The sequence below is a fragment of the Glycine max genome, chromosome 7 (assembly GCF_000004515.6).
Source record: "Glycine max cultivar Williams 82 chromosome 7, Glycine_max_v4.0, whole genome shotgun sequence".
Classification (NCBI taxonomy): domain Eukaryota; kingdom Viridiplantae; phylum Streptophyta; class Magnoliopsida; order Fabales; family Fabaceae; genus Glycine; species Glycine max.
In genome coordinates this window covers 6,211,764-6,223,109 of record NC_038243.2, presented here as the reverse complement: position 1 = coordinate 6,223,109, position 11,346 = coordinate 6,211,764, and the positions used below count along the sequence as shown (strand labels likewise).

Below are 11,346 nucleotides of genomic sequence, written 5' to 3'. Positions count from 1 at the left end.
TATTATTCCAACCACTTCAAATTAATGTATCACCGCACATCATTTATCTTCAATAAGAAATAATTAACTCATGACTATACGTTCAATAATCACTCACTTTATCAACTTTTTTTTATTTAGAAAAGATCGAGCTTGGTAAGTTTATTCAATTAATGGTAGATACTATATAAACACTTATCCATTATAAACATTACGCACACTCATAAATTTTTGTTATTATTATTTTTTTTTATCTTTTTCTTCAATCACATTATCTCATCATCAATCATTTATGTACCTATATTTTTCTCTCCTTTTCTTTCTCGATGTCAAACTAACATAAGGGTGTGCATCATTATCATTGGATATCATTACAAGTTGCACCTGTCCTGATGTGTGTTTGGTTTATTATTAGGATGTTTTCAAATGATTATTGAATCAAAAGTTACAAATTTCTACGTCTTATAAAACATATATGAGAATGTATCTCTTCATTTTTTTTTTGGTGAAGAAGTGTAAGTAAAATTTAATGTTAAACCAAATACACACCGAGATTACATTTATTATTCCAGAAGATTGAAAATTGGAAGTCCAAGTAGTGTGGCTAAACTTTTTCTTCGAAACTTCGCATGATGCAGGCATAGGGAACATGGAGAGGGAGAAGAAGAAAAAGAGGGTGCATGAACCAAAAGTGATAGGGACACGGGGTTATTCTTGTAATTTCCTAGGTTTCTCTGTGTTGCTATTTATGATTACTTCGGTGTTTCTTCTGTTTGTACACTACCATGCTATGAGCTCAAGACAGCGGCACCCTTTTCCATTCCTATGAGACAACAACACAGATAAACACCAGCAGATAAAAAAAATAAGACCATATCTTTTTCATTTCATCACTTTGTGTCATCAGTTTCCATCACCCTATGAATTTTTTATTTTTTATTTTTTGAGGATAGACAATGGACATGTTGCATATTTGTGCAAATTTGAGTGTCCTAGGTTGAGTTTGTGCTACTTATAGATACAGCAAAGCTGATTTTTTTTTTTTTTTGGTTGAGTGGGAATTTCATTTCAGCTAGGAGAAAATTTTGGTTATGAATTCTCTTAATTGAAACAGGTGGAAAGAGCTTTGGAGAGATTAAAGAAGTGGATTCCTTTTTAGTTATAGAGAGAGTTTTTGGTTAGTTTGAGAGATTTCTACAAGTAGAGAGAAAATCTCTACAAGTTGAATTCTTTTATATTACTTTGTCTAGAAAATTGAATTGATCATTTTTTAGTTTCGGTTTAATGTGATTCTCTTCAGAAGTGGAAGAAATAGTCTTTTAACTTTTCAACCATTCTTCATCTATTAGCATGGCTATGGTGAGTTCTATGCCTGCAACTCCACCACAGGTCAATCCTGTGAACTCACTTCGTGATATTGGAGTTCCTGGAATCATGACCAGCAGGAGAAAAATTGTAAATAAGCCTAGTCCAAGTATGGTTAATGACACAATCTATGTTGCTGTGGGAAAGAATGTGAAAAGTAGCAAATCAAATCTCATATGGGCAATACAGAACTCTGGAGGAAGGAGAATTTGCATTCTTCATGTTCACGTGCCAGCACCTATGATCCCCTTGAGTAAGTTTGCAAAATGTGTGTGCATATGCAATTTTGTTTGTGGATTGAGATTATAGTTTGGTAACTTAAACTGTTTCTATTTTCTCTTTCTTTTTTGAAATTTTACACAAGCTAAACCTGCTTAAATTAAAGTCAGTGGCTGATTCCTTGTAGACATAATCAATCAAAAGTTAAAGATAATTTTATAGTAACAGTAGAAATTTTATTAATTTTTAACAAATCTTAGGCTTTTAAATTATAATTGATTGTGCCAATGAACATTATTCTTCTCATATGAGAATTGCTCGTTTGGTGCGGATATATTGCCTTGATGACCATTATTTTAGAAATTACTAGGTGACTTGAACTAAAACTCAAAGTGGCCTGAATTTATGATGTTTTCTGGGTCTGCTTTTGTCAAATCCTACATTTCATGTATGGTTTATTGTTTCTAGCAGTTAATTTCAAGGACTGAATTTAGCTGTAAAAATACTTTGTTGTCCTGTGTCAATTTTCATTTTCTTATGATGATCTTTAACTTGTTCATTTGGATATTATTAGTGGGTGCCAAATTTCCTGCTAGTGCGCTGAGAGAGGAGGAAGTTCAAGATTACCACGAAACAGAAAGGCTAAAAATGTACAAGACTCTGGATGCCTATCTTTCTATCTGTCAAGGGATGGGGGTAATTTTTCTAGTAAACCTTATTTTCAAACTAAACTTTGCTTTTTACTAATAATTTTCTGATATAGGTGCGTGCAGGGAAACTACAAATTGAAATGGATTGCATAGAAAAAGGAATTGTTGAACTCATCTCCCAGTATGGCATACAGAAGCTTGTGATGGGAGCAGCATCAGATAAGTACCATTCAAGGTAAGAGAACTTAAAAGCAAGCTAACATATTGTAGCCATATTATCTGTGTGTGACTTTGTAGCTTTCTGTTAACCATGTTTTACTTTCACAGTTTTGAATTACTATTTCTCAACATTAACATTCTTAGCTATGGAGCTTAACCTTGATCTCTCCCCTCTTGAGAATTTTTGTAACATCTTCTACCCGACATATATATAAATAAATAAAATATATAAAAATATTAAACAAATTCACATGGGTAAAATGTTCACCTATCACATTCACTTCACTATTACCAAATAAAACTTATTAAAAATATATTTGGCTCAAAACAAGGCCGTCAAAATTTACAAAATATTTTGTTAAATCAGTGAGGTAAAATAAAATAGACTAACATCATCTAATTAATATAGAAACTTATGTCTCAACGTCACATCCTATCAGAGTATTGTGTCCCGACGTCCTTCAGCACAAGATTCCTTAAAGTAATTCACCTTGTCATCTGCTCCCCCGAACACAAAGTTCAAGATCATCACATGATCCAAACACAAATAACACACAACACACGGGAAGTGAGTTATCACATTCCTAACTAATGGAGAGAAACAAGACAACACCACACGTCTCATTCGTTTTCACAACATTCACGTACTCAATGATCAAAACACCATCTCACTAAATCAATTCATATCGATCAATACACAAGTGTTATACAACAGATACACTAAGACTCAATCCTATATGTAATGTGGTACCATGTCAGTGAAAAACCTCATTGGGCGCCTAAGAGTACATGACAAGACAAACCACACACTGGCAAGTCAGGTCACTCTTACTAGATAAAATCATAGGGAGACCAGTCAGGGTCACGTTGTTTTGCTAGAATGCTCCAACCATATGAGATCAACATAGGCTTAAAGGAGCACTCAAACTGAGTGTATTTACCCCCAAGGCCTACACTCCGAAGAGTCCGTCAAGGTCTCTCTCTCCTGATTCAGGTCCAACCCAGAAAATATTTTAGCACACAGACTCTATCTATGAACTGTACAAAACACACGACTCCTCAATCATTCTCAAAATAGTTTTAACTCGTCGCCCTTAAAGGGTCTTAGCATTAACTCGTCGCCCTTAAAGGGTCTTATAGTCGTGCTATTGTACAATTCATAGTTCATAACTCAATGCACACAACATCTCAATCACGTGCATACTCAATTTATCACATACACTCGATCTCAATCACAATGGTATAATATCAATTTAACACGTTATCACACTTCATGAATCATATACACTTTACCTATGAACTATGCAATACACACAACTACTCAATTGTTTTCAAAATCATTTTAACTCGTCAGATTCCCACAGCAGATCCCATCACACTACTCGTCACCCTTAAAGGGTCTTACAATTGTGTGATTGCACAGTTCATAGCTCACAACTCGATACACACATCTCATCTCAATACACATGTATTTCACCATTCATCACATGTTCAATTTATCACATACTCACAATTTGAATCACTATTTCATAATCTCAACATAACAATTTATATAAAAGGTTTATCACAACATGGAGAGTAAAACCCTTCAAATAATTTCGTACAATTATACAATTAATCAAAATCATGGGTCAAAACACAAAAACATCAAGAACACTCAAGTTTATCAATCAATTATCATCAGAACATCAATTGGTACGTAAAACACAACAATATTGTATTTATAATTGTAAAGGAAAAATTATAATTCAATAAACATTCCAAAATAAACCCCAATTTAATTCTCTAAGGATCTCTACACATGTTCATTCTAATCCCAATTGCGATAAACTCATCTCTTACCTCTAAGCGGGCTCACGTGTGCATAGTGACAGCAATAGCGGCATCTCTAGTAGTTTCCTGAGATTTCTCCAATTTTTCCTCCGACTGCTCTGATAGGGTTTCCAAACGTCAGAGAGAATGAGAAGAGATTGAAGCCTTCATTCCATGGTCCTACGTGCGATGCATTTTTCTCCTTCCACAAACATTATTTTGCAAATCCAAATGGTGAAGATGTTTGGAATTGAATCGGGAACCATATATCAAAATTTCATAACGATCCAACGGTTAACGAGTTCGGTATCATAATTTTTCTAGGACAGTTTTGGATTTCTACGGGAAAAGAAAAAGTTACGATAAAAAGGATTTTTCTCTCAGCTCCGACATCTTTTCGTAATTTCCAATGGTGAAAATGCTAGAAATTGAGTTGCGAACCTTGTGCTTAAATTTCACGACGATGGTGAATGAGTATGTGAAAACTGAACTAACCCTATTTATAACTAGGATACTCACATCCTATTATTTACTTTGTTTATTTTTTATTATTTTATAAAAGAAATTCTATTTTATTCTTTATCAAATGAATAAATAAAATACTCTTTTATTTTCTCTCAAACCATTATTTTAATTAATAAAGTTATTTCTTCTTATTTATTTAATTATAAAAATCCATCATTTTTTTTAAACTCTATTTATTTACATATAACAATCCTTTTTAAATAAGTCTAAGAAAAATGAGATGTTACAATTTTGGCCCCTTAACAAAATTTACAACCCTTTGAAATTTATATTCATTCGTAACTTTGCCGGACTATGTTTCATTTCATAAATTCTGATCATAAACTATTTGTAACCTGAGTATTTTTGTTATCTCTATATCAGTTATGGTAAAGCTACTATAATGTTTCCAACGAGCTCCCACTTCATGATGTTGCAGGAGGATGACGGCCCCCAGGTCTAAGAAAGCTATATATGTATGTGAACAAGCTCCAGCCTCTTGTCATATACAGTTTATCTGCAACGGCTACCTCATACACACAAGGTATGTTGTGTTATGAATAGAGATAATTTCTGAAGTACAAGGGATAGTGTCACATGGAGATAGATGTAATTTTGGAGAAAGCTTTATAGTCATGTCTTGATTTTTCTTTGAACTTTGATTTGTTGTACTCTCTCAATAGTATTTGATCATATTATCTTTGGTAATGATATAAGTGTCATGTCAACTCAGGGATTGCAGTTTGGATATAGGGAATGTAGAGGTTGCATTTCCTATGGCGCAGCAAATGGCAAACTCTGAAGTTGGAGGTTCTCCTAAATTGAGATCCCAATCAATTGTGCAAGGGCAAAATCATGGGATAAAACTAACTAATCCAGCTCAAGAGTTATTTCGTAGAGTAAGGTCTGTCAATGATGGACATAGGAGGAGCCTTGCATCTGTTTCTGATGAGTCATATGGGCAGTCAGGGAGGAGTCCTTCAGTTTTCTCAATGTGCTCTCACAGTATTTCAGTTGAACCAGGATTGACCCCAAATTTGATAAGTGATGGCAGTGAGAATGAATTAGACTTGACTTTGAATGGCCCTTTTCTGATTAACAAGAATCTTCATCATTCAGCATCTCCTAGTGTACTGGTATGCATACATTTTCCTCTTTCAGAATATGTATGGTGTCTTACAACCGAGCTTTATGATAATATTTTAAAATTGTGATGGAACACTAGCAGGAAATGGATGGAGGAATGGATGATGCTCTCTATGATCAACTTGAACAGGCAATGGCTGAGGCTGTGAATTCTAAGCGGGATGCATATCAAGAAACTGTTAGGCGTGGGAATGCTGAAAAAAATGCCATTGATGCTATTCGCAGGGTACCTTTTCTTTTGTTGAGTTCTTATTACTTCTGCAATGTGTAGATGATCATGTTTATAATGTGAATAGTTAGTTAATTCTAGTTTGTATCCCATTTTCTAGTTTTTAAATGATTCTAAGTGGTAAAGCATTTGCAAGACCTAATTAGAATGTTAACTGATGCTAAGATCATTTGTATGGATAAGCATTACTTTAGATTGTCTTATCATGTGCTGAAATTGCAAGTTGATATAACCTCTAATTAGAATCTTTTTGAACCATCCAATTGGCAGGCTAAAACCACTGAAAACTTGTATAAAGAAGAGCTGAAACTAAGGAAAGAACAAGAAGAAGCGGTAGAGAAAGCAAATGAAAAACTTAATAATATGAAGAGCCAGACAGACAAAGTTAATGAGGAACTCCGACTTGCCTTATTTCAGAACTCATCACTAGAGAATCAAATTGCATCAACTGAACTTATGATAAAGGAGTTGGAGCAAAAGATTATATCTGCCGAGAACCTGTTACAAAACTACAAGGATGAACTAGATGATTTGCAAATACAGCGTGATATTGCAGTGGGAGAGGCTGAGGAGTTTAGGAGAAAACAATGGGAAGCCTCATCAAGCGCACACAAGCTTCAATGCTTCTCAGAATTTTCCTTTCAAGAGATTAAAGAAGCAACAAGTAACTTCAATCCATCCCAGAAGATCGGAGAAGGCGGATATGGAAGTATATTTAAAGGTATCTTGCGTCACGCTGAGGTGGCTATAAAAATGTTGAATCGTGACAGCACGCAAGGACCTGAGGAGTTTCAACAGGAGGTAGGATGGTTTGAGTTTTGCTTGATATTTTGGACATCATCCTATTATTTTGGTCAGCAATAATAATTTTTGGCTGTTTGATGTTCTAATATAAAATATCTTTAAGTTTGCTGTAAACTTGTAATGTGCGAGTCATTTGAATGGATCTTATCTAGTCCAGTTTTGTAGTGAAACAAATATATTTTTTACCCCAGTTTTGGTTTTGTATCAGGTTGAAGTATTGAGCAAGTTAAGGCATCCCAATATTATCACACTTATAGGAGCCTGCCCAGAATCTTGGACTCTTGTCTATGAGTATTTACCCAATGGAAGCCTTGAAGATCGTCTCAACTGCAAGGATAACTCACCTCCATTATCATGGCAAACTCGAATTCGCATTGCTACGGAACTTTGTTCTGCTCTCATTTTTCTTCACTCCAATAAACCTCACAGCATAGCGCATGGTGACCTAAAACCCGCCAATATTCTCCTTGATGCAAACCTTGTTAGCAAGCTCAGTGACTTTGGAATCTGCCGTATATTATTATCCTGTCAAGACAGTTCCAGTAACAGTACTACACAGTTTTGGAGGACTGATCCAAAGGGAACTTTTGTGTATTTGGATCCTGAATTCCTTGCTTCTGGTGAACTTACACCAAAGTCGGATGTTTATTCATTTGGAATCATTCTGTTGAGATTGATGACTGGGAAACCAGCCCTGGGAATAATAAAAGAAGTGCAATATGCATTAGATGCTGGAAAGTTGAAATCAATCTTGGATCCTTTTGCTGGAGACTGGCCATTTATGCTGGCTGAAGAGTTGGTTCGCTTGGCTTTGAGGTGTTGTGAGATGAATCGGAAGAGCCGGCCAGACCTTTATCCAGATGTTTGGAGGATACTGGAACCAATGAGGGCTTCTTCTGGAGTCACAAACACCTTTCAACTGGGTTCTCAAGGGCTATGCCAACCTCCTCCATATTTTATTTGTCCAATCTTTCTGGTAAATCATTCTTTCTATCTTCATTTTTAGTTTCAGCTCAATCAAAATATGTATCCTCTGATGCTTTAGGATCTTTTTTGGAACAGTCAACTCTTCAACGTTCAAATAATATGCATTGAAAATTAATCAAAGTTTTGTGAGATAATTTTTGTTGGTTGTTATGTCATAATAATGTTTACTCTACATATATACCCTTTTTGTGTTAGTTCATACTTGCCTAATTCCCAATGTGATTTTTGTTTCTTAACATTTTAAAGCTTCATTTATACAAAGGTTTTCCAAATCCGTGCATCTGTGAACGATAGAGCTTTCCTTTAGAAAAAAGAGTAGTAGCCTAAGAAAGGTCCCCCTCATTGTTTTCCTACTTTGCAGGAAGTCATGCAAGATCCACATGTAGCCGCTGATGGTTTTACTTATGAAGCTGAGGCTATACGTGAATGGCTAGAAAGTGGTCATGACACTTCACCAAGGACAAATTCCAAGCTTGCTCATCGCCATCTTGTTCCCAACCATACTCTTCGCCACGCAATTCAGAACTGGCTTCAAAGTCACTGATCAAGTTTTTCATTTTTTTTTTATCTTCCCTATTGAATTGTATCTCTACTTCATATTAAGTTTATAGGAGAAATTGTTATCATATCATTTTTGGTTTCTTTTACAAATCATTTTGTATAGCCGTCATGTTGTTTAGGTTCCATTTGTGCTTATCTCTCTACCTTCAGTTATTGTAAAAAGGTAGCATATGATGTATATATGGCTAAACATTATTTTATGTAGTTATCTTTGGCAGTGGGCAATGCTATCGTCAATCTTAAAATGAATCATTTGGAGATGAACCATCCCAACAGCACGCAAGGTAAGAACCATTCAAAGTTTATATCGACGTAAACTAAACTAAAATCATTCAAATTCAAATTACAAATGTTTAAGCATATATTTTTAACATTAATAAGACATTGTGAATCAAACTGTGTTGTAAATCATCAGATAGATCCTAAAAAAGAAAGAAAAGTACAATACAATATAAGGAGCAGGGGGGAAATGGCATCTTTTAAAGCACCAAACCGTTATGAGATTCAATCCATTAGATACAAAGATTCTCCAAACCCATGGGGACATGTGAATCATAGGTATTCTCAATTAAAAAAAAGTTATGTATGAAAGTTATCCCTTCATTTATAGGAAGTCATGCAAGATCCACATGTAGCTGTAGATGCAACTATCTCTATTGCTTTATATTGAAAACTAAACAGAACATTTTTTTACTAATCCTAATTTCAAATGTAGTTTCTGCAAATAAATCCCAAGCGCAATCAATCACTCCATCAGTCCTCAAATATGAAAAGTTAAACAGCAAAAGTCCATCATCCTAAAACGATACACGCTCGAGAGAAGCATAAAAATAAATTGGTAGTCATAAATTTCTACAACCAAATCTTGAATCAATCTGTGTCTTTCTAAAGATTCCTCTTGTCCAGGTCATCGAAGTAAGCATGTTCCATTGCTTTCTTTGCAGAAATCCTCTTGGAAGGTTCATACTCCAACATTTGCTGAAAAGAAAAGAGGGAAAAATATAATGAAATAAAAATCAACAGGAACCAGTACTAGAAAGAGTTAGTTAAAGAGCAGCAACTTACAGATAGCAAATCGAGTCCAAGCTCCTCCAAACCTGGAACAGCCGTTGACAGACTTTGAGAGTTCCATTGGGGGTATTCATGCCAGTCCTTTAGTTTACTCACCCCTGGCCACACCTCTTCATTAGGAGTACCCAATAGCCTGCACAAACAAACAGGGTAGTACAACTATTGTAAACAAAAGCAAACTAAACCAGTGACACACACATATACATATACACAGACATATATAATACACAAACAATAAACATATACATAAACATACACACACAATACATATACATAAACAAGTGACACACACTCACACAAGCAATACATATACATAAACATACACACAGATACCTGAATATATGCAGGAGTTGTTGAAGCTCGGAATCACCAGGAAAGAGAGCTCGTCTGGTGACAAGTTCGGCTGCAATTGAGATGCAAATAACATTCATTAGCAAACACATAACAAACACGAAATAGCAGTCGGTTAACCAAGATGTTTATCCTTACCAAATATGCAGCCAACGGACCATATGTCCACTGCCATTGAGTAATGGGTAGCACCCAAGAGGACTTCAGGAGCTCTATACCACAGGGTTAGTATCTGAAAATACAAAGATTATTAACGAAGGAAGAGGAAAACAAAAGGTGCTATCTCACTTTTCTTTTTATCTACCTCATGTGTATATTTCTTAATTGGCACAGTAAATGCCCGAGCGAGTCCAAGATCAGCAATTTTAAGCATCATTGTTTTTCGGTCCATCAACAGATTGTGAGGTTTCAAGTCCCTTAATAAATAAGTAAAAATTCAATTATACACGTGTGAGGGAAATGAAAGGGAACAAGGGTTAAGGGTTAATTACTAGTACCTGTGCAAGATCCCATGACCGTGGCAGAAAGCAATCCCCTTGCAAAGCTGGTACATCAAGCTCTGTAACCAAATTCACAAAATTGAATGAACATTGAACAAATTCACAAAATTGAGAGAGATATAATATATTACTTTGATAGTTTCGGGTGGAATGTTTTGTCCCGGTTGATCGAAGGAGCGGATGAATTTCTTGAGATCGGTGTCCATGTACTCAAACACCAAGTACAACACTGTCTTCCCTTCCTTGTTCTGGCCTTGCTTCACATCCATTAAGCTGTGGAATGAAAAAACCATTAAAGATGATTTCAAAGAAAGAAAAGGTTACATTACAATAAAACCAAGAAACTAACATTTGGTGAATACCTAACGACATGGGGATCGCGAGAGAGCATTCGCAAGATGGAAACCTCGCGAAGTGTGGTGGGAGGAACACCGTCTTGGTCCTCGTGAAGACGAGTCTTCTTGAGAGCAACGATTTTCCCAGTGGCCTTCTCTCGTGCCCTGTACACCTTCCCGTATGTCCCTTCTCCGACCTTCTCAAGCTTCTCGAATGCCTCCTTCGCCGATAACACTACTACTCCTGCGCCCGTTTTCTCCATCTCCGTCTCTCTCTGTATCTCTCTGTAACAGGTTTTTTTTTTTTTTTTGAATTTCAATTTTCAAATCCCGCACCCTTACTACTATCCCTCGCTAACGGTAAATTAGGAATATATTTATACACTCCGATTATGGATAACTAGAAAGTACAAATGATTAAATTTAATTAACATTGTTAAGAAGATAAGAATAAAATTAAAAAAATAATATATTTACTAAATATAATTGAAATCATAAAATGTTGTATAAATATGTAATAAATTCAGGTATAATCTTATGAAGTTAAAAAAGATATTATTTATAAATATTTAATATTTTAAAAAATTAAGCAACTCTATAAGAATATATTCTAA

At 35.2% G+C, this 11,346-nt stretch overlaps 2 protein-coding genes across 4 annotated transcripts; one reads left to right on the top strand and one right to left on the bottom strand.

The window, feature by feature from the left end:
• The first annotated feature begins 435 nt into the window (after window positions 1-435).
• Window positions 436-8,724, top strand: LOC100781596 (U-box domain-containing protein 33). Of its 3 annotated transcripts, none has more exons than XM_006583228.4 (9): window positions 436-1,597; window positions 2,138-2,259; window positions 2,327-2,448; window positions 5,188-5,292; window positions 5,482-5,884; window positions 5,974-6,120; window positions 6,394-6,924; window positions 7,136-7,903; window positions 8,276-8,724. In XM_006583228.4, exons 1-9 carry the CDS (start codon window positions 1,330-1,332, stop codon window positions 8,456-8,458), a joined length of 2,649 nt encoding a protein of 882 aa, XP_006583291.1. In that variant the 5' UTR covers window positions 436-1,329; the 3' UTR covers window positions 8,459-8,724. The 3 variants fall into 3 exon arrangements, with proteins under 3 accessions (XP_006583291.1, XP_006583292.1, XP_014633300.1); XM_006583229.4 differs by having other exon boundaries at window positions 444-1,597; window positions 5,977-6,120; XM_014777814.3 differs by lacking the exons at window positions 436-1,597; window positions 2,138-2,259 and having other exon boundaries at window positions 5,133-5,292.
• Window positions 8,725-8,936: 212 nt separating this feature from the next.
• LOC100795734 (cell division control protein 2 homolog D) lies at window positions 8,937-11,089 on the bottom strand. The gene is made up of 8 exons (XM_003528804.5): window positions 10,760-11,089; window positions 10,529-10,670; window positions 10,395-10,456; window positions 10,202-10,313; window positions 10,036-10,129; window positions 9,880-9,949; window positions 9,541-9,679; window positions 8,937-9,453 (listed from the first exon to the last, which is right to left on the bottom strand). The coding sequence occupies exons 1-8, from the start codon at window positions 10,993-10,995 to the stop codon at window positions 9,361-9,363; spliced, it is 948 nt and encodes a 315-aa protein (XP_003528852.1). The 5' UTR covers window positions 10,996-11,089; the 3' UTR covers window positions 8,937-9,360.
• Window positions 11,090-11,346: the final 257 nt, after the last annotated feature.